This window comes from Pteronotus mesoamericanus, unplaced genomic scaffold, assembly GCF_021234165.1.
Source record: "Pteronotus mesoamericanus isolate MK-2021 breed Mesoamerican mustached bat unplaced genomic scaffold, CSHL_Meso_final scaffold_651, whole genome shotgun sequence".
Taxonomy (NCBI): Eukaryota; Metazoa; Chordata; class Mammalia; order Chiroptera; family Mormoopidae; genus Pteronotus; species Pteronotus mesoamericanus.
This window is the reverse complement of record NW_026555325.1, coordinates 777,942-801,463: the sequence shown is the minus strand read 5'-3', so window position 1 is coordinate 801,463 and position 23,522 is coordinate 777,942. Positions and strand designations below refer to the sequence as shown.

The 23,522-nt window shown below is 39.8% G+C and overlaps 1 protein-coding gene and 1 long non-coding RNA gene across 2 annotated transcripts in view; one reads left to right on the top strand and one right to left on the bottom strand.

Moving 5' to 3' along the window:
* Nucleotides 1-1,143: 1,143 nt before the first annotated feature.
* Nucleotides 1,144-17,150, bottom strand: LOC129061874 (uncharacterized). The gene is made up of 4 exons (XR_008528217.1): nt 16,916-17,150; nt 13,589-13,715; nt 2,781-2,892; nt 1,144-1,407 (listed from the first exon to the last, which is right to left on the bottom strand). It is a non-coding gene; the product is annotated as an uncharacterized LOC129061874 (long non-coding RNA).
* A 143-nt stretch (nt 17,151-17,293) lies between these two features.
* Nucleotides 17,294-23,522, top strand: part of DARS1 (aspartyl-tRNA synthetase 1) — a 62,487-nt gene continuing 56,258 nt past the window's right edge. The window contains exons 1-3 of the mRNA XM_054562686.1: nt 17,294-17,574; nt 19,502-19,559; nt 22,565-22,657. Of these exons, the coding sequence (XP_054418661.1) occupies nt 17,509-17,574; nt 19,502-19,559; nt 22,565-22,657 (217 nt within the window). The 5' untranslated portion in view covers nt 17,294-17,508. The remainder of the gene's footprint in view (nt 17,575-19,501; nt 19,560-22,564; nt 22,658-23,522) is intronic.

Here is a 23,522-nt window from a genome sequence, read left to right as displayed (position 1 = left end):
CCAGGTTCTGTGCCAGGAGACGGTGATTCAAAGGTTAATAACACGTTTCCTTCCTTCGAGGAGCTCATATTCCGGGAAGAAGGAAGGAGAAGGGTGGGGGAAGAAAGTATAAACATGCAAGTACCCTAGTGAGTGAGATAACTATAATGAATGTAGACTACATGCTAGTTTGGGAGCGCAGAGGGAAAAGTCCACTCTATAGAGGAGTCCTCAGGGAAGGCTTCATAGAGAATAATGAGCTGTACCATGAAAAACAGGAATTTATCACATGCAGGAGTTGGGGAAGGGAAAATCAGTAGAGCAGAAGCAGCATGTGCAGAGTCAGAGAAGTATAAAGTATCCTCAAGAAGTGAAAGTCATTTGGTAGCACTGAAGCAAGGAACAATGGGAAATGAATTCAGGTAGAAGCATGGAGAAGGGGACTACTCTGGAAGCCATCATGGTAGCCTAAGCAAGGGATGAGAAAGGCCTGAGGCAGAGCTGTAGTGGAGATGAAGAGGAGAGGGATTAAAGAGAGATGCAGCGAGTAAAATGAAAGAACTGGCTGACCATCCAGAAGGAGGGAAAAAGGAATCCGAGACATTGCCTAGACTTCTGGCTAGGATGATGCAGTGAGTGGTATACTCATTAGCTTATAGAGTGTATAGCACATAGAGTGAAGGAAGAATGGGTGGGTGGTAATGAATTTGGTTTTGAACACACCAAGCTTGAAATGTAGGTAGGACATTCAAAGAGAATTGTTCCACATTTAGTTGAATTTATGAGTCTGGAGTTTGTGGGAGTTGGTTGGGCAGGACAGATTTGGGAGTTACTTGACAATCTGAAGAAGTCTTTTTAACAGCTAATCTTTTCCAGGCTAGCCAAGTAAATAAATGATGTCTGAGGTTGTAATGATTGTTTCAACAGCCATAGCTTTTGGCTTGAAAGACTTTTCCTTTTTCTAAAATTTTCTTCTTAATTAAAAGATGTAAACAAAGGAAAGTAAGCATAGCAGTCAGTAAAGGATGGCAGGAGTATGAGGTCTGTCCAGAAGGTATCCAGCCATGTAATATGAAAAATAAAGACATTTATTGAAGAAGATACAAGAAACAATGTACATAGGACAATGATGCTTCAGTCCCCTTCAAAGTAGGCACCTTGGGACCTCACACACCTCTCCCAATTGCCATCAGCTGCCCCACTGTCCTTTCCTGAATCTCATTGATAGTCTGAAATCTCTTTTCTTTCAAAGGTGATTTTGGTTTCAGGAAAAGCCAGAAGTCACAGGACACCAAATCCGGGCTGTAGGCAGGCTGAGTCACCTGGGTGATTTGACGTTTCGCAAAAAAACTCTGCACAAGACGTGAGGCATGAGCTGGTGTGTTGTGATGATGCTGCCAATCACCAGTTGCCTATAGCTGCAGCCTCCTGAATCATTCGAATAGTTTCCATGGAGAAATGTTCAAGTTTAATGAGAAATATGATGCAGATTCATTGCTCCACACTCTCATTTTGAATAAAACATCCACACAGTACACATGCTCACTCAACAGTGTCTATAGCCCCCATTGACTAGTAGAGTGAAGTTGTCATTATTCATGCATGCACATTCCAGTCCACTCTCCTTGGCTGTCAGGTTATACTGATGTCACGCAAACCATTCTTGTAATATTAACAATGGCTGTACTTTTTCCAGACAGGCCTCATATACTACACAGACCTAACATCTGACGATCCCCACAGCAAGAAAAAAAAGTTTTTTTAATTCTTGTATTGCAAACTAAAAGTACCCATCACACCATAATTGATGGTCCATTTAGTTAATTCCATAATAATCACATCATATACAGGCATACATTGGAGATATTCTGGGTTCAGTTCCAAACCCCCACAAGAAAGGAAATCATAATCTTTTTGCTAGTGGAGAGTCTTGCCTCCAATTTGTAAAAAACACATCTTTGAAGTGCAATAAAGTGAAGCACAGTAAAATGAGGTATGCCTGTGCCCAAAACAGTTCATGGAAGTGGAATTTGATTCTTCCTAGCTTTAAGGGTAGCACATGGAATTAGGGTCTAATAAAAGTGACAGAATTATTGAGACTGGTTTAACTATTTTAACCGAAGATCAGTACCATTCGTACTTATTATTCTCAAGACCCTGTAAGAGCAGTCTTTAGGAATGAGGGTCTATGAGTTCTAATTCCTACTCTCTTACTATCTTACATAATTAGTTCTCAAACTTTTGGGAGCTTCAGAGTCTTCTAGAAAGCTTTTTAAAATCCAGATTTCAGAGCCTCAGCCCCAGTTACTTTCATGTAGTGGGTCTGGCGTAGGGCCCAGCTAGCTGCAATTTTAACAAGTATCCCAGGTGATTCTGATAAAACTGTATGACCATTGGCAAACCAAGTCATTTCTTAGGGCTCAGTTTCTTCATCTACAAAATGGGAATGACACCTTCCTTGCCTATTTTGGGGGGGCTTTTTGATGTCCAGAATTACAGTGATATGTGAAGGGTTTAGACTGCGTGTTCTCCACACAAATATGGTTTTGGTATTGTCTAGGGCGGTGCATCAGAATCACCTTAAGGCCTTGTTAAGACACAGTGCTACACTTGACAATTTCATTGTTAAGTTGCTGAATCAGTTTTTGATTCAGTATGTCTGAGATAGGGCCAGAGAATTTACCTTTCTTTCAAGTTCCCAAGGGATGGTGATGCTGCTGTCTGGGGACCACTCAGAAACACTGTCCTTAGGCCAATTAACTGAAAACTACTGAGCTGGTTCAAAGGGTTCTTGATCTTACCTTGTAATTGGCTGGGCATAGGTTCTCACTGTTCACAATCCCCAAAACTTCATTCATCCATCCATTAAATATTTTCTGAGCATCTTTGATGTGCTGGCCACTGTTTTGGGCACTGGAAATACAACCCTCAGCATTATGACCCAAAAATAAATTAATAAAATGAATCCAGATAACAGTAAGTGGCATGAAAAATCTAAAACAGGGTTATGGGATAGAGTGGCTGGGTTAGGGGTGGCTCCTCATACAGAATGGTGAGGGAAGCCTCCAAGGTAGTAACATTGAAGGTGATACCAAAATGAAATAAAGGAGCTAGCCATACTAACAGGGTCAAGGGCACTCCAGGTAGAGTGAACAGTGAGTACAAATGCTGGGAGGCTGAAATTAGTGAATGAGCAGCAGAATGCTGTGGGATAAGAATGGAGAAGTGGGCAGGGCAAAGAATGTGGGATCTGACAGGCTTTGGTGGTGTCAACTATGAGTCAGGTCTATAGCACGGTATATGGTAACCCTTCCCAAACTTAAACATGCATGCAAATCACTGAGGATTCCCTTAAATGAAGACTCTGACTCAGTAGACATAGGGAAGGGCCTGAGAGTCTACCTTTCCACCAAGCTAGATGTTGCTGATCCTGCTGGGATCCAGAGCACACTTTGAGTAGCAAGAGCATAGAAAACAATGTTAGGCAAGTAAATAGCTTCTGTCATCCTGTAATTAAGAAAAAGTGGTATTTTTTTTCCTGGAAGTGTGGATAAAAGTTAAAAGGAATAGTAGTGATTGGGAAACTGAGGAAAAATCATGATGTTGGGCAATTCCAGACCCTAAAAATTATTATTCAGGAGGATCTATGGTATTCCTTTAAGCATACAGATAAAAAGATTAAAAGATTATCACCAAAATAAAGAATCTTAATAAAATAAGAATTCCCTTGATAATTTATTTAAAAGCAACTGGAATAGGTTTCCAGAATAAGTTTGACTGCTCACAGGTTAGTGCTGCTGCTTCATCCTTGGTTCCCACCATTCCGACTTTTCCCTGCTTGTAAAAGTAGTGACTGTCTTCACAACCTCTTTAACCTTCTATGGCTCCCAATGGCCGTGGCCCACAGCCAGAGTTCAGAGCTGCCTGCCACTGCCTCTCTCACATATACTCTCCAGCCCTGCTAACCAATGTTTCCAGCCTTTCTCCCTCCATTCCCTGGGTAAGAACTCAGGACTTGGTGGGGTAAGAGGGGAAGCAGAGGACTAAGACAGCAGGGAGATATGGGTATTGCAGAGGCCCATTGCTTCCATGGGACTGCCCAGAGTACAGCCTACAAAATACAACCAGAATCTGCTTCCCCTCCTCTCCTATCCTCATGCTGTGGTGGTAACTGAGTAATTTTATGTTATGAGCCGTATGACTTTTTGTTTTAAGGAATCTTCCTAGATTGCATCTAGAAGTGCAGCACATTAAAAAAAAAAAAAAGTCTTAAATAAAATCGGATCTCTCTTTGTAAACTTCTATACCACATGATAGATCCCTTATTTGTTATCATAAGCACGTGTTTCCCCCAAATTTCCTGTTTTTTAGATGATTTGTGAATTGAAAATTTTGTCCGTGGGAGGAAAGCCACATTATTGAAGCTGTAAACAATAGAATGACTACGGTTTTAATCCTTTGAATAAGGCTTTGTTTCCCATTGACTAAAAACTTCCTAAAGGAAGGAAAGCTAGGAACATTCAGGAAGGATTTGTATTTTATTTTACAACAGCTTTGTGAAGGGGAAAAATCATTTGGAAACCTTAGACTCCCTTTCCTGGTTGATGGGCTTCAGAACACACAGCCATGCTGGGCCCTGACTGCAGACGGTGGCTCCCCACCCACCAAAGACTTCCTGACCCCAGTGCCAGCTTTGTTTGGTTATTGTCACACTGACACCAATAGACGTTCATCCTGTACCAGGGTTTCATATATTCTTGGGACGTGCTAGGAACAGGTGCACACACTGTTTATCTCAAGTTACAGTATTTACACAGATCAAAAATGTTTCCCTAATATAACCCACAATCTTATATCATATACTCCATAATTCATGAATTATGTTAAAAAGATGTATTAATAACAATTGCAAAATAAGTCATCACCCAATAAATTACCTTAAATCCCCTCCACCAGATCTGTATTTTCATTGACTTTATACAGCAACATCATTTTCTTTAAAAATAAAGTAAAATCAACTAGCTGAATCATCCTTACAATTTTGGGGAAAGGATCTGTGGATAAGAGAATCTGGCCTTAAATCCCAAAATGCTGATGTGGCCATTCTTGCTTTGTATGGATTCTGTGCCGGAGGCATAAATTATGGAGCCCAATGCACAGGCTGTCAGGCCTCACTGCAGAAGTGAAAAGGGCCTCTTGGACACCTGCCCCTTCTGAGATTCTGAGTAATATCATCCTTACTCATGAACCCCCACTGAATGAAGAATACTACCTCCACCTCTTATGGCCATCAGCCCTTTAAGGCTTTGCCTCAGGTATGTGTCTGGGGACATAATTTAAATATTCATTATCCTGAGATTATGTTTCAGGTAGCAAACCTGTTCCTTAAGTGAAATCCCAGAGAGAGAATGTGCAGCTGAGGGGAGGCTTTGGTCTTTGTCAGCTGTAATTAGGGAAGACAACACCTCTTCATCCACATGGTTCTGTCTGTACAGCATTACCTATGCCAGTGGGGACAGCCATCCTCCCACTGTTCCTGACACACTGGGGAAAAGAGACCAGGCCTTCGCTGGAAGATGAGATCCATTTCTAGTGTTTTCCAAAGCCTTGCCTGCTTTGTCTTCAGTCAGGAAGACCGCCAAGTTACTTTCAGTAGAAGATTGAAAAGGCTATTTCTATATTAGAGTTTTTTAGTCTTTTGTCCAAGCATGGACTCTTTCAAAAGTTTGTTGATAATTATGAATCATCTCCCCTCCCAAAATGTACATACATGTAGACACACAAAATGTTGCATACCATTTCGAGGGGGGAATGGACTCATTTGACTAAGAACATTCCATGGAGACTTACATATTTTTTAAACTTGTAAAAGTAAATTTCATACCACATCGTTCCACAGCATTTAAGCAATGAAAGTAAGAGAGAAGATTCTAAAAGAGTACTTTTCTAAAATAGATTGTGACGGTTGTCTTTTTCCTGAGCAAACATTGTGTAGTAGAGCATGAAACACCAGCTTCACCCTTTGCTGCTTACATTCTAAGGCTGCATGGTAATTCATGGTTATATAGATGTCCAATATACCCTGTATATGTAAATAATAGCACCCTGATGGTTGCTTGGTGTATCTGAGGCCAAGAGCATTGCCTATAGGACTTAGTTTATTCCTCATGACAACCACACAAGGTAAATATCACTAACCTGTTCAACAGCTCAGGAAAGCGAGACTCAGAGTGGAAAACAACTTTCCCAAAGCCACACATCAATTAAGCAGCCGAGATGGAGCTCTGATACCAGGACTGCCTGCTTCCAAAGACCTTGCTCTGAATTCAGCAACATCAGACCTCCTTATTGTGACATCTCCAGGACGGGTGCCTGGGGGGACCTGTAGGCAGTAGTCCATTTGGAAAGTGACACTGGGAGCTTGTCTGAAGGCTCCTATTGTATGACAAGCACAGAGGCTTCCACTTCCCTCTGCTTTGTGTCTACCTGGCATGGCTTGGGCTGCTCCAGCCCTGTTATTAGAAGCAGCCGCCATTCCTTCCTTTAGTCTGATGAGTGCCAAGGGACTTTGTGTTGTGCTCCCATCTGGCTCTCACTGTCCTAAGGGTGTGTAAAGAGCTCACACTGGCACCTCCTCGGTCCTCCCTGCCAGCTCTGCTTCTCTGCCCCTGCCTCCTGGTCACTGCCTGCTTGTCACTCTGCTGCCCTCTGCGGTGGCCACACAGGGATAGAGAACCTGTGGAAACCAGGCAAATGCTCTATTCTTCCCTGAACTGTGAGCATAGAAAAACATTTAGGCATTTAGACTTCTAACATTAGGCTTTTCTAAATGTAAGTGGTAGCATGGGACATAGCCCAGAATGTAGTATAAATAAATGAGGCAATCACAATCTTGAAGAACTTTCTTAACTAAAAGGATCTAGTAACAAAAGTGAAAAAAACTACATTCCCTTAAGTCACTTTCAGATTAATCTGATGAACTGGAGACATTATCTATGGGAGGCAGTACATAGCAGCATTTAAGCATATGGCTCTGTAATCTAACACTTGGTTCTAATGGTGATTCCACCACTTGCTGTTGGACTTTGTACAAGTTACTTCACCTCCCTGTGCCTTGGCTTTCCCATCTGTAAACTGGATATGATAATAGTAGCGAGCTCAAAAAACTGTTCTAAAGATTAAATATATTAATAAATACATTACACTTAAAACAGTGCCTGGCATATCATAAGCATTCAAAATGTGTTCATTGGTATTGTGATTATCAGTTAGCCATTTTCATAATCACTGAAGGGTGAACTACCTTACCCACAGAGCCAAAAGGAGATTGTAAACACCCAAAAAGTAAGTTACATTTCCTTGCAGAGGTCTGAGGGTGGTGAGGTAAGCAGGTGAACTTGTGCAAGGCCTCGAAAACAAGATGAGTGGAGCCTCAGTGGTCCAGTTAGGTATTGCTGCACTACAAGCTACCTCCAAATGTAGAGACAAAACAGCAGCAATTCATTATTTCTCTTGTTTCTATGGGTTGATCAGACAGTTCTAGTTCATAGAGTGTTGGCTAGGGTCCTGAGTTGGCTACAACATCCAAAAAAGGCCTCATTCACATCCTAGCTGGGAGCTTGGCAGGGGTTTTTGGCCAATGGCTTTGGTTTTCCTCCAGGAGGAAAACCTCTTCATAATGCTTCCTGGGCCTCCTTACAGCACGGCAGCTGGTTCTGAGAAAGAACTTTCTAAGACATGAAGGCAGAAGATGTTGATTTCTTAAGGCCCAGCCTTGGAGGTGGCTCAGCATCAGTTCTGCTGCATCCTAGTAGTCAAAATACATTGGCTCCAGGGCCTCTGTAGATGGCGCAAGTCCCTTATAGAAAATGCCATAATATTTGTATATAACCTATAAAACCCTGCACATCCCTCATGTACTTTAAGTCATCTCTATATCACTTATAATACCTAAAACAGTGTAAATACTATTCATATAGTTGTTATGCTGCATTGTTTAGGGAATGACAAGAAAAAAACCCCTGTGCATGTTCAGTACAGACACACCTACAGTCAGCCTAATTACATAGCATATGTCAGCAATAGCATAACTTTCTTTTTCAAATATTTTTGATCCACAGTTGGTTGAATTGACAGATGTGGAACCTGAGGATCTATAGGTTACTGGCCAGTCTGGATTCAAAGGGAGCGAAAACAAAAAAAACAAACCCCAAAACCCTACTTCTTAATGACAGAGTAGCATAGTCATATTGCAAAAGAAATATAGGATGGGAGATGTTGCTGTTGTCATCTTTAGAACCACAGCTCAGGGAATAGTAAAGAACTAGATTTTCTTAACAAAATTTGGATTGAGTGACTCAATTAGGAAGGCCAATCTGAGCTTGAATCACAGTTACCTACTAAAATGAAGAAGTAAATGGAATTACATGTTTTAATATAGCATAACTTGTTTATCTGTGATTTAAATAAGATTTTTCTTCAGAATATGGAAAGTAGTTCCTTTGGGTCTGAAGTCATTCAGAAACATTAATGAGAATGGATAAGGGCATTAGGTTAGAAAAAAATTATTATCAATGAAGAGCATTACTAAAAGTAAAACCTTTCCTTAAAGAAAAGGTAAAAAGGTAGATAAGCCCAGGCCAGGTGGCTCAGTTGGGTGGAGAGTCATCCTGTGCACCAAAAGGTTGTGGTTCGATTCCCAGTCAGGGCACATGTGAGAGGCAACAAATCAATGTTTCTCTCTCTCCTCTTCTCCCCCTCTCTTTCTCCCTCCCTCCCTCCCTTCCTCTCCCTCTAAAATCAATAACATATCCTCGGGTGAGGATTAAAACTTTAAAAAATTAAAAGGAAAGGTAGATGATAAAAACCACATACTCTCTAAATAGTAACAATGGGGAGCTTATAGTGAAAAACTAGCACTATAAATAAAGTTAAAGTGAACAAAGCAGAAAATAACAAAGTAGAAGCTGAATAATGAACAAGAAGTCAGACAAGAGGCCCAGGAGAGTAGTTTAGTAATGGTTACTGAGATTTTGATTTTTCCCCCGCCTCCAGGATCATGTACAATTCTTTTAAAAGTGTGATATGCTTTACATTTGCTTTGTATTTTACATTTCAATTTATTGGGAGAAGGGGCTTGAAAGGCCTGCATGGAATTTCTGGATACAGCCACAGTTACATGTGGAATTACAAAATAAGATTGAAGATAATCTAGTGAAATGAACTATTATTTACCCTGAACTCTCCAGTTCTCCACAATTGCAGAAAGGTTGGTCTTTAAGATAAGTTAGAAATGGATAATGTTTTTAAAAGGCAATAGCAGAAAGATTTTGGTAGATTTTTCAATGTTGGGAGGAGAGAAAGCAATAAGAAATCACACCAAGATTTGGGGCCTAGATCATGTTTCCTCGAGTTATTAAGAAGGTAAGTAGAAAGGAAAGTAAATTGTGTACAGCAGGGGAAGATTACAAAAACAAGTTTGTGACTGGGAAGATATTTTAAGGCAAAGTAGCAGCTAGCCAGCATTTTCATAACATACTGATATCCCTGGCTAACTTTATTTGGGAGAGGGGCCCGACTCATTCTCCTTTTATGAGACTGTAACTTTTCATTATTCATTTTACTGTTTGTCATTTATTGAGTTGTTCCTACCCAGTGTGTTTACAACTCCCATAAAATACTGAAGACAATAAAATATAAAGAAACAAGGCTTGGAAATGCACCTCAACCCATGAAAGTATCATTAGTACCGAGTGGCAGCTGCACACTGTAAAGTATTTGGAAATGCCCCAGGCAGAAGGGAAATGAATATCTAGATACTTCAAAGCAAAACTCCTTTTTGTTTTTTTAAGAGACAGAGAAACACTGCTTTTGTTCTTCCACTCATTTATGCATTCATTGTTTCTTAAATGTGCCCTGACTGGGGATTGAACCCACAAACTTGCTCTAACCGACTAAGCTAGCCGGCCAGGGTGAAGCTCTCTTTTTTTTCTTTTTCTTTTTTTTTAAACATTAGGTGGTTTTAAATTGGCCAGCAGAGAAAAATAAGTTGTCTAAGTAAGAAACTAGACAATCCATCAAGAACAAAATGCAAAGAGGAGAAAAGGTAAAGTTCTCATGGGAACAGGATACAAAATTGATGACAATGGGCCCTCTTAGGAGATGAAGAGCAACATAACATTGTATGCTATGTATTATTTGCATAAAGGCCAAAGAACTTGGCACTGCTTACATTTTCCACATCACAATTATAAACCAGGAAGTTAAGAGGAAAAAAAAATGGTTTCAAGCAGCCAAACTAGGGGTTGGAGTAGCCAACTTTACTCAAGGGAGTCCCCAGATCCTTACTTAACAAATAATTCCAATAAATTTGGCTACTATCTCTTTTCTAAATCCAACCATTTAAAATGAGATTCAGAGCCAAATTTACATGTTATGTACCACTCAATGGTTGGTTCACTTGTTGAGTATTAACTATGCACCAAGCACTATTCTATATTCTATCTGGATGGACTCATTTGTTACCATAGCAACCTAAAAGATAAAGACTAGGTTTATCCCCATTTTACAGATGAGTAGATTGAAACACAGGTTTTATGAAGTACCTCAAAACATACCATAAGTCGTAGAGCTGGGATATGAACTCAGGTTAATCAGGTTCCTACATCCTTAACAACTTGGCCAGCCCTTCTCAAACCTAAGTGTGCTCCAGAATCATCTCAAGGGCTTTTAAAACACACAGTGCTTCCTTGGGCAAAGGAAACAAAAGAAAAAATAAACCAATGGGACTACATCAAACTAGAAAGTTTTTGCACAGCAAAGGAAATTATCAGTAAAATGAAAAGACAACCTACTGAATGGGAAAAATATTTGTCAATGATAAATATATCCAATAAGGAGTTAATACCTACAATTTACAAAGAATTCAAACACGAAAGAAAGAAAGGAAGGAAGGAAGGAAGGAAGGAAGGAAGGAAGGAAGGAAGGAAGGAAGGAAGGAAGGAAGGAAAGAAAGAAAGAGAGAGAGAGAGAGAGAGAGAGAGAAAGAAAGAAAGAAAGAAAGAAAGAGAGAGAGAAAGAAAGAACCCAATTAGAAATAGGTGAAGAACCTGAATAGACACTTCTCTAAAGAGGACATACCAATGGCCAATAGGCATATGAAAAGATGCTCGGTGTCACTAATCATCAGAGAGACGCAATTAAAACCATACTGAGGTATCACCTCACGCCCATCAGAATGGCTATCATCAATAAATTAACAAACAGCAAGGCGTGTATAAGAGGAATAAATGGTAATGGAAATAAATACATAAACAAACAGAAAGAGGAAACACAAGAGTGCTGAGCTCCACCTCAGAGTTTTTGACTCAGCAGCTCTGTGATGGAACCAGAGACTTTACATTTCTAACAAGTTCCTGGGTATATTTCTTTCCTAGGGGGCCACACAACAAACTGGGTGGCTTAAACTATAGAAATTTATTTTCTTACAGCTCTGGAAGCTTAAATTTTTAGGTCAAGATGTAGGCAGGATTGGTTCCTTTTGTGGCCTCTCTCCTTGGCTTGCAAATGTCTGTCTTCTCCCTGTGTCTTCACAGTCATCCTTCTGTGTATGTTTACGTCCTAACCTCCTCTTCTTATAAGGACACCAGTCAAATTGGATTAGGCCCATGCTACCAACTTCATTTTAACTTAATTACCTCTTTAAAAACCCCATCTCCAAGTACAGTCACATTCTGAGGTACTATGGAGTTAGGCTTCAACATATGAATTGGACAGAGGACAGAGATACAATTCAGCCCACACTCTAGGTGATACTGGTGTTGACACTGTTCATCCAGGGACCACAATTTCAGAACTACCAAACCAGCAATAATATGTATGGTTACTCATTCCAATTATTATCTAATTTAATCCTCACATGAGGAAAAATGCCATTATCCTCATTTTCTCAAGAAAATTGAGAATCAGAGATGTAGAACAACTTTCCTAAATTCACACAGCTCATGTAGTAGACATTAGAAGCTGAACTATTACCACTATGATCTGTTTCTACTCACAGCATTTAGAATGCCGAATGTATGGGTTTTCCACACAAAGCAATTCTCAAATTCCCTGCAGACACCAATCTGGTGTTCTGCAATTGAAAATAATTCTGACACTAATTACCTAGAGTTAGCACAGACCCCACAAGTCAAGGGCTAAGTCCTAGAAGACTAGCCCCACTCCAGATGCCAACTGAAAGTAGTGGGCTCCCTGGTTACCCACACTTCTGACTTGCCTACAAATCAGGGATTCCTACGACCCTCTCCACAGTTTTGATAATTTGCTGTAACAGGTCCTAGAACTCAGGGAAGCATTATACTTATTATAAGTATTTTATCATAAAGGATACAATTGGACATCAAGGTCCAGGAGGATCCTGAGCAGAGGAGCTTCTATCCCTCTGAGGTTTTGGGTACTCCACTCTTTGGCACATGGATGTGTTCACCAACCCAGAAATTGTCCAGACTTTTTCACTTAGGGATTTTATGGAGGAGGTTCCATTATGTAGGTATGATTGATTAAATCATGACACGAGATTTCATCACACTACTTAAAATGGTGCACGATTTTAAACTTATAAATTGTTTATTTCTGGAATTTTCCATTAAAAGTTTTCAGATTGCAGTTGATTGTGAGTAATGAAAATATGGAAAGTAAAATAGTAGATAAGAAGAAACTACTGTGCAAAGGATTAGGAATCACGATGGTGTTCCAAACCTCTTAACAGCAACACCTAGACCTGGTCCTTGGGGGCCTACCCATTGTCAGTTTCCTGGTCCCAAAATACATGGTTTGGAATAGATATATTTGGTGGTTTGTTGGCAGAACCCCACATTGGTTCCTGTCGAGACAGGAACACACAAGACAGTGAGGCTAAGGTCAAACTCTGGTTAATTCAATAAATATAGATACAAGCCACTTTTAGATAGACACTTTGATACTTATTTAGACAGTGAAAAGAATAATAAGCCAAAGGTGCCAGCTTCCAGTGATCCTTGTCCTACACACCAAAAAGGACAACACTGAAACATGTGACTGCAATCTGAGCTATGAGATACCTGTTGCTGAGGAGCCACTTCTAGACTCCAGCTGTTTTACACTGTGTAGCTCTGTTGGAAGAAAGGAAGCAGCATGGTCCCATACCTCATCAGACAGTCTCCTAGGGGAAACGGGCACACAAGTTGGAGATGGCTTCTTGTCCCCTTCTGTTTCGGGAGGATCACAAGACATTTTTCCAAGACAGGTTAGCTGCCTTTTCCAAGCCAGCTCTTGCCTACATGGCTTATTTGGATACCTACAAGGTGGTCAGAATGACATGGGCAGAGGTATTCCCTTCAGTTCCTTGGCCTGTGGGATAAGGCTATCATGCTGCAGAAAGCTTAAAGGGAAACCTCTAAATTCTTCCCTAGACCCCAGCTAGGAGAGTAAATCATAATCTCTGGCAAACCCAGGGGGGAATGACAGAGATTAATACAACCCTTCAAGACCTGAAAGTTGATAGTCCCCATCATATTTCTATTTTCACCAATCTGGCTCCCAGAAAAACAGACAGATTCAGGAGACTTACAGTAGAGTACTGCAAATTCAAAGAAGTTGTAGCCTCGGTTGCAGCTGTGGTATGTTTTCTAGAGCAGATTCATAAGACTTCAGGCATGTAACATGTGGCCATTGATCTGGCAAGTTCTTTTTCATCACTATCAGGAAAGAGGGCCAGAGCAGAAGTATATATTTAGTTTTCCCCCAAAGTTATATCCTAAATAAGAATAACCTATCAAGCTAACTAAAGTAATTAAGAAGTGCATGTGGGCAATGATAATAAGGACCTTGTAATTAAGGACCTTGTGGGCAATGGTAAGATAATATCCCTACTCCTAGCAGAGACAATATATAGGACTTGTATTCAGATTTCTGACCATCAGTTCATACATTGGATTATATGTAACTGAGGAAATACTGGCGAGCTTTTAAAAAAATCCCAAGATGAAGCAGCTTCACAGATCCTGTCTATGTTGGAATCTTATAAATATAATAGAATGCTTTATTGATCAGAAACATTCAGTGCTGCTCCCCAAGGAATGAGTAAATTATCCACCCCTGTTGAACTCAGGAATGACCAAGTGACTTGTTTGGCCAATGAATTAAGAACAGAATGTGAAAGTGTCACCTCTAGGCAGCCACTTTAAGAGCTAGGTTCTCTTTTCACTGTCTCCATGATGATGGAAGTATGTGTCAAGATGAAGCATTTATCAACGTAGGTCCCTGAGTGATTATATGAGCACGACCCCTTGGCTAACCCGCTGTGGACATAACATGAGAAAGAAATACATTTTAAGTTGCTGAGATCTGGGGGTTTGTTAACACAGCATATCCAAGCAATCCTGACCACATAAAAGGAGGCACTCCCCCTACAGTCTGCCCATCTACCTGGAGCCCAAAAATCTGCTTGGCTTTTGCTGTGGATATTTGTAGTTGCTTTCCCAGGATCCATTTTCCTATCCCATAGCTTCTGAGAGGCGTTTCCACGTGATTCCAGTGAAGTTAACTCTACCACTCCACAGGACATTCTGCCTAGGCTAAGTCAATGGAAACATTCATCTGCCCCATCACAGTGACTGGGTCCATACTGGACAGGTGTCCTTACCTGGTCCAGCTGCAGTGAATCTTAGGACTCTTGCTGGGAATGCACATATTTATCAATATTAGAACAATTTTCATATTTATCACTAGTTGCATGCTATCTTATTAACTGGACTATGTGTTATTGAGAACAGGAATCAATTTACCTTTTTATTGCCAGAACCTGGCATAATGTTTGGCACAGTAGATGCTAATAAATAATCACTGATCAATTAAATGGGGAATAAAATTTTACTCCTTTTCTTCAAACTTCACTCCTTAAATTTCAGGGTGACCTATCTGTCTGGAAACTACACTCAACTATTTGTACTTTGTCCTTTCCTCCATCTTCATTTAAGAATAAATATATTTGCCTAATATTGTTCTGACTTTCAAAAAATTTCCTTCTCATTTACCTGTGAGGTTTTTGGCATTTGTATGGCTTCTCAGGGCAGATCTTCTGGGCCCTCTTCTTCTGAGTAGCATCAGCACCAAAACTCCCACAACCAAGTGAAGCAACTATCTGCCTTTGTGAATGCATCAGACAAGCCATGGGCTACAGGAGGAGTCTAACTTCCATGACCAATTCATGTTCCCTTACCAAATGCATCTTTACAGTGCCCAGATATAATTATAAAACACCAAATAACTGTTGGGATTATTTTAACCTTTCCCATTTTCCTCAAATTCCCTAACATTTTTTTCTCCCACCCTCTAATCCTCAACCCACCATTCAAGATTTAGCCTCTTCTAAAGAAAACAGAAAGTATCAAACAGTTCTCTCATTTTCCTGAAACCAAACACCTACAATTATCCTAGCCTCCTCTCCTCCAGTTGTGACAGAACATTCTTAATTCCTATGCTTTCAATGCTCTCTCTCATTTTAAAAATCCTACACCATCTCTCAATCCTTCTCTGTCTTGCACATTCACCTTTTTTCATGAACTCTTCCCATTAATTTAAATGCACAAGTCTCCCTCTCTCTTAAAAAAATTTCACTTGATTTATTCCCTATTAGCTACCACCTATACTCTTCCTTCCCCTCATATGTAAAGACAGGAAAGGCAGTGAGGTACAGTGGTTAAGAATATGGATTTTGGTACAACACTACCAAATTGAAACACATCATTTAATGAGTCTGAGACTACGATCAATTACTTCATCTTTCTATGCCTCAATTTCCCACATGTAAAAAGATTATAATCACTCTCTGATAATACTGGTGCAAGAATTAAATGAGATAGTATATGTAAAACACTGACAACAATGCTTGGCATATGGTAAGCACTATATAAAGGTTAGTTTTAATCACTTTTACTTTCACTCTCATTCATTTCTCAGCCCATTCTTACATATCACTTTACCATAAACTGTGTATTAGGAACACTAATGACCTATGTTGTTGAATCCAACAAATACTTTTTAGTCATCATCTTACTTGAGATCTAGGCAGCTATTGACAATGTTAATGCTCTCTTCTTGGAACATTCTCTTTCCTGGTCCATGGCTTCAATTACCACCTACCTGTTGGTGTCTTACGCATCTTTATCTGTAGCCCAGACCTCCCTTCTACTCTCCAGGCCTCACAAGGCCAGTCTCTGGCCTGGACATCTCTCCTTGAATGTCTGTCTCAAAAGCATCTCAAATGCACCACATCCAAAACTGAGCCATGATCTTTTTCTCCCAACCCCCTTTGCCTTTAATATCCTTTCAGTCCCTCTTCACCTAGCTGACCCCTACTACTACTTTAGATTTTAGCTTACGTGTTACTCCCTCAGGGAAAACTGAGGTGAATACCCTCAAAAAAACTTTCCTAGCACCTCGTACCTCTACTTCACACTGGCAATCAGACAGTTAGGCTACTCAACGTCAAGCACCATGTCTGTCTTCTCACTATTGTAACCCAGAACATGAATTGAGATTGCCTCCAGAGCCCTTTCATTTGCACTGGGGTCTGTCTGCACTCCCTAAGAGATATTAACTGTGCCAGGCCAAGACACTATTAAGATAGCTAAAACTTAATGGAGTGCAAAAAAGTCTAGCAGGGGAGACAGTATTTAACCAATCCCCCAAATTATTGTACTCTAAAGTGCAATAAAAGGCTTATGAATGACTTTTTTCTTAAGCCTAATTTAGGGAGATTCATCCATTGGAGAGCCAACACTATGCAATACAACAGATCTAGGCAATCAGTGTAATATTGTGTGTGTCTTCGGAGTGGGGATGGGCATTGTGTTTATGACTCACTCACGACGTGTGACCGGTACCCTATCCTTACCTTCGCAAGGCAACTACCTATAACTCAGCACTCCTGTGTCCCAATACACAAAATAGCAGCGAAGAGGTCTCCTACGACTCCAGGCAGCAGCTACACTGCCTCTGCGGCAAGTGAAGGCGAGGAAGTCCAAGGGAAGAAGAGCGTAGGGATGAGTTTAGTGAACAGTCTGTGGTTGAAGCCGGTAGAGGTACACGGGGCTGAAAAAAGAACCGAGCCAACGTTGCAGCTAAGATTGGTATGAAAGTTCGACCCCGTCCCAACCGAAACCCTGGAACCCCGCGCCTCAGAGCTAATCCCGCGAGACTACAGCTAATTCCCAGGATTTCCCTCCAACTCCAGCTAAACACCCTTTGGGGCGGGGCAAGAGGCGACGAGGGCGCGACGCCGCTTCCCTTACAGCGCTCCGTGATCTCGAGAGAGTGGCACTTCTCGCGATACTTCCGGAGTCGAGCCTCCACGCGGAGTTTGAGAGCGTTTGCTGTGACGGGAGTACGGAGAGGGCAGAAACCGTGCTGGAGGGAGAATTCCTTTTGTCCTACCGTACGGAAGCCTGAGAGGGAGGGTCGTGATTTCTACCCTGTCCCATTGTCGCGATGCCCAGCGCCAGCGCCAGCCGCAAGACTCCGGAGAAACCACGGGAGGTCATGGACGCGGCGGAAGTGGGTTTCCACCTTCCTCGGGCCTGGGAGGACAGATCCCTGGGCTGGATCGCGCTGAGGGAGGGAGTAGGGTGAGCGGGCCCTTTCCTTGGGGTCCTTGTCGGCATCTTACCTGGAGGCCGCGGGCCTGAGGTTCGGACGCCGACATCCCTCACCGGGACTCCAGGGCCCTTGCCCGAGCAACGTGGCCAGACCCACTCCGGATCGCATTTCTTACAGGCCTGGCTTACAGGAAGCGTGCCGCGGGATAGGGTGCACATGAAGCACCCCTTGCCCCGGAAGTAGGAGCGGCGAGGTCACACTGAAGCCTCCCTGGGTTAGGGACGTGCTTCGCTTAATCCATCACCACCATCTCGGAAAATTTTAATGCCGACTAGTAATCGATTTTTACTCAGTCCTCGTGTTCCTAATGTTTTTGCAAGTAATGACAGTACTTCGTAAAACGGTCTGACTTTATGTTTAATGACAGTTTTCCGTGACAGTTTTAAAGAACACTTGTCATCTTTATTTTCCTTCTCCCTCTAAGTGACTCAGTGAGGTAGGAAGTTTGCAGAGAATGCATTTGAAATGAAGTGACCCAAGATCGTGTGGGTAATTCATTACACCCAGGGGGTCTTTCAGTGCTTTTTAGAAGTGAAAGTTTGATACCATCCTACAATGTGTTGTATTAAAACTGAGTCTTTAATCATTACCTGGCTCCTTATTTTTCTCTTGTGGAATTATGAATTTGTTATAAAGTACATAAGGAATAGGTCATTTGAAGACTATTAGGTGGTATATCTGTTGCTTTAATATGAATAGTAATCCGTTTACACTAACGATATATTGTGTAACTATCTAATAGGGTTGGGGTTATCTTTTGCTTTTAAGGTGTATTTTTTAGTAGTAGTAGTAGTAGTAGTACCCCCCCCCCACCAAAAAAAAGTGCAGTAAGCATCTTAACATCTTCTTTGGTTTATTTTGGTGTAAACAAAACAACCACTATCCGTCAGATTTAAAGGAGAGGATTCCAACAGGTAGCTATAGGGTGACGGAAACTAATTGTTTCACATGTATCTTAAGTTGACTTGTAAAATCTACAGAAATTACTTTGGGTCTTCTTGATCTGATTAATTATATAAACTAATGCAACCTTGCAGATAGTTAAGGTCTACATATAAGGTAGACATGTCAGAGTTGTGTCATAGCTAGAAGGATTTTTATTAAAAGATCATTTTTGAAGTAAAGTGAGATTAAAAGACCACTTATCTACTTAATAAATATAATATTTTGATAATAGTCTGGACCCTAGATCTCTTCTTTCCTGTTTCTGACTTTTAAATCTAAAAAGAAATTTGGTATTATATTGCAATTGTTACTTGTAACCTGGCATGCTGAAGCTGATTTTTAGAAACAGGAAGTTGGTGGATTTTTTTTAATGTTTTCCAAAAGGAAAGTTGTACTTAGCTTTTATCCAACCTCTCTGATTTCTAAAAATGTGGACATCTGGTGCTCAGAAAGCTTACCCAAAAATGTTGGTTCTCTTTGAACATCTCTTACTGTAATAGGAAGTTAAAACTGTGGTACTTCATCCTACTCCCTTCACAGAGGAAATTTATATCCCTGTTTGAAGTAGTTTATTCTTATTTTGAAGAAGGTAGTTAAGATGTGTTGCACATGTGTAAATTTTATCTGAGAGCACTGTTATGTATGGTATGTCCATCCAGGAATAGAGATCTTCAAAACTAACTAGAAACTGGTGTTTATCCTTTTCCTACAGAGTACATATGTAAATGATATGACAGATTTCCATATTTTGAAATTATGACTCTTTGATTTATTAAAATGACCTTGAAAGTTAAAATGAATTTAATTTTACATTGTTATTTGTATTTATGTGTTTCCTAAACTTAAGTAAAAAGTCATAATGCAAAAACATTTTTTGTAGGATTATGCTAAAGAAAGATATGGAGTATCTTCAATGATACAGTCACAGGAAAAATCAGGTTAGTAGCTATGTGATAATAAATAAAGCCTTTTTTCCTTCTAATTCCAGGAAATCTCTTCATGAAGTTTTAATTAAGGTTGGCATAGCTCTGAAAAACTTAAATTACAGTGATAACCCAAGCAGATGTTATAACCCTGTATAAATGTCATCAGTTAAGGGTCCTTACTCTAGAAAGGGAAGAAAATAATGTGAGTATATTTTAAATATTAAACTATATTAAAAAGATATTCCTAAGTGATCAGGTAAAATTTTAAGATTTAACTCTGGCCGAGGAGATAAGAGAATGGTTAATAGTAACTGCCTTCATAATATGCAACCTTTTTTTTTGGTGCTTTATGAAGCTACCTTCTTTACTTCTCCCCTTGACTTTATTGGTTTTCTTTAGAATTAACTTGTCACATGTTAATTGTTTCTTTCAGACCTGTAGGTTTTCTATTTGTAAACATCTGCCTGCCTTTTGTTTTTATTTTTATTTTTTGTTTTTTCAACAAATTATCTTACTCAGCTATTGAACAATCATTTTTCTTTTGGTAGACACCCCAAGTTATGTCTTTCAGTCTCTAGTACAACTGCAGACTTTTAAGTTCTAGCCCACTGGAGGTAATTAAGTGCTTCTAATTTAGAGACTTGCCTATGAATTTTATGCTTTGGAAATAACATACCTCTAGGTCAATTTTATTGTTATTTTGGATTAGTTTATTGCATGATCACTTTCCTTCCCAACTTTATGGGACAGTGTGCAGTAAAAGACCAAAATAATTTGCTAAAAATTAACCATTTCTAAAAGATGAAGATGGTGTAGTAAAATGATTGCGTATAAAATGGGATAGAAGCAATATAGTTTGGAGATGATATTCCCCTGCCAGGGCAAGCTGGAGAGGGGTCATTTGAGATTTTGTTTTTAGCTTAACTATCTTCCTGAGCTGGACTTCCTTGAGCTCTAATAAGAAGAAGCTCACTGGAGTTTCAGTCTGTTACCTAAGCCTCAATCACCTGTTGCCATTATTACTGTTCCCTTTTGGCCGGTAAATGCAAACAACTTTTTCACTTACAAACTCTCCCACCAGAATAAAACAAAACTATGTATATAATCCCATTAGAGTAACATAACAGTAAAATTCTGCCTTTGTTTTTACCTCTGCTAAAATCCTAATACTTTGTTCAGGCAAAATTTCCTTCCCCATATGTTTCCATTTCTCCAAATTTCTTTATTCTAATACCAGTGACTTAAAAGTGTGGAGGAGGCGGTAGTTTTTCGAAGTGAAACTCTGCTGCCACAAATCATTGCCTAAGCCAGCCATACTGGTGCAAGTATGGTGTGTACCTCAAGTATGTGTAGATAAGTTAAAGGTTGAGAACCCCAATACTAATTAGTTGGAATATCACATGAAAGAAGAGCCATTATTCTGTCTTTTTCAAAGTACTGTAAAAATTATGCAGTCATTATGTTTATGTCTACCCAGATGTGTGTTGTCATGCTTCATTTGATTCCGAGTTTTTATTGCCTACTTAGTAGTCACTGGCTTTTTCAATTTTGGCATTTCCAAATCTGACTTCAATTTTTATGCTGTTTTGTCTGTCTTTTTTGTTTCACCCTTTCTTTTGCCTGAGTTTAAACAGCAGACTTTGGAAGTTGGTTTATCTCATGAAGTCTATAAGCAACATTTTATAGAAAATCTCTTGTGATGCCCAATGGCTTAAAAATTCCTATTCATTCACTGCTTTTGGAAATGATAACCATTGTATTCTATAAATCTGATTCTCTCTTAGCTATATCTCTGCTTCAAGAGACAAAATAAGTACATTTTGACAAAGTAGGTTAATAAATACCTCTTTTGACTTCATTATAATATCCCCACGAAAGGTATTTTTAGTATTGTAGTAACTAGGTTTTACTGCAAGAGATATTGACAGATTTGGTTAGACAACATAACCCTTGAGAAAGATCTTTTATACCTCTTGATGTGGTTTTCATGTCTATTACTCTGTTTTTAATTAATACATAAATTTTTTAATACTCAAATTACTGCATATTTTAAAAATAAAGTGATTTCTGGATCATGATTGCCTCTCATCACTATCTTTACATAGTAGTTGTTTTGTCACAGTTTTCCTGCTTGGGGACTCTGGATGCATGTAGTACTTTGTTATTAGTATTAGGGGACATAATTGTTGGGCCTCATAGCCAGAATTTATTGGCTAACATAACTAGGGGAACAAAGTTAGGTGGCCTGAGGCATGATTGGATCTAGCGGTTCAAGCAGTATTGTCAATGCTTTCTGCCTGCACTTCTTGGCTCTGCTTCCCTTATTGGCCTCATTCTCTCATCCTACAAACTCAGGTAGAGAGGCAGATGGTGTCTACAGCCCTGGGCCTACACTATCTCAGTTCAGCAGCCCTGGGGGAGAGCTTCATTCCCAGTGTCTGTATATTAAGTTCCAGAGAAGGACTTTGATTAGCTCAGTTTGAACAACATGCCATTCCCTGAATGAGTTAGTGTATCCTAGCGAATGGGCTACCATTACTGTCCAGGCCTGGCTCAGTCCTCCCCTACAGCTAGCTGACTTACGTACTTTGGCAAGCAAGCTAAAATACCATGTCCATTTAGGCAAAGGCGGTAAAGATGGACCGTATGTTGTTGGCCTTACAAGTCATTGAAATGTTCAGCCTATTTGTATTTTGAAACAATCTCTTTGACTCCAGTATAGACTGAAGTAGAGGATTAGGGATTGCCATTTAGAAGGTTATTGCTATAATTTAGGCAACAGATAATGGTACTTTGGTCTGGGATGGTGGCAGTGAAGGTGAAAGAGAACTGAGTAGATTTTAGAAATATATTTAGAAAGTTCACAAAATGAAGCAAATTGTATATGGAGGGTGATTTTTTAAAAGGTGTCAGGTTGAAAATTAATACAAAGTACTTATGCCGGCTGTCAAAGCAAAATAATTATGATCTCTTTGTAAATTCTAAATTACAAAAACTGTTTCATTTATTTGCTATAGATCGAGTTTTGGTTCGGGTTAGCGATTTGACAGTACAAAAAGCTGATGAAGTTGTTTGGGTGCGTGCAAGGGTTCATACAAGCAGAGCTAAAGGTAAGATTGATTTAATGACTAAAGAAAGCCTTTTTGGTAAGGACTGAATTTTTTGTTTTGCAAATATTTCACAGACCAAAGTAAGTCTTTAAAACAAAAACACTTGTGATCTTTTTTAAATCGCTGTAAAATATTAGTCCGTGGTTAATTAATTTTAGGTTCTTATAAGACATCCTTAAATATAATTTGACCTTAAAGACTCAGATGAAATCTGAGTTTAATTTTTCAAAGTAAAGAATGTTTTTGAGAAGCTTTTAGTTTGTTAATAGTCTTTTTATAAGATTTTATTTATTTATTTTTAGAGGGAGGGGAAGAGAGGGAGAGAAACATCAATGCATGAGAGATACATCGATCACTTCCCTCTCTCATGCCCCCAACTGGGGACCCGGCCCACACCCAGGCATGTGCCCTGACTGGGTATCGAACTGGTGACCCTTCAGTTCGCAGGCTGGCATTCAGTCCACTGAGCCACATCAGCAGGATTCATTTGTTAATATTCTTATATTTGTAATATTTGGATAAGGAGAGAGGTGGAAGAGAGATAAGGCTAAGATTGGGTTGTATAATGCAGTGGTCATTGGCTACATGTAGTTATTAAAATTGAAATTCAGTAGCTCAGTCATTAGATGTATTTTGAGTGCTTAATAGCCATAATGGCTGTTGGCTCACATGTTGCATAGACAGCACAAATACAGAATGTTTTTGTCATTGTAGAAAGTTCTGTTGGACAGTACTAAGCATTGAGCATTAATAGAAAAGAAAGATAAGGGTAGTTTAGACAAACTCAGTTCCTTATGGAAAATTGTCCTAGCCTAGTGTTCAGAATTGTCTAAAAATATTAATGATATTAGTTTATAACTTTATG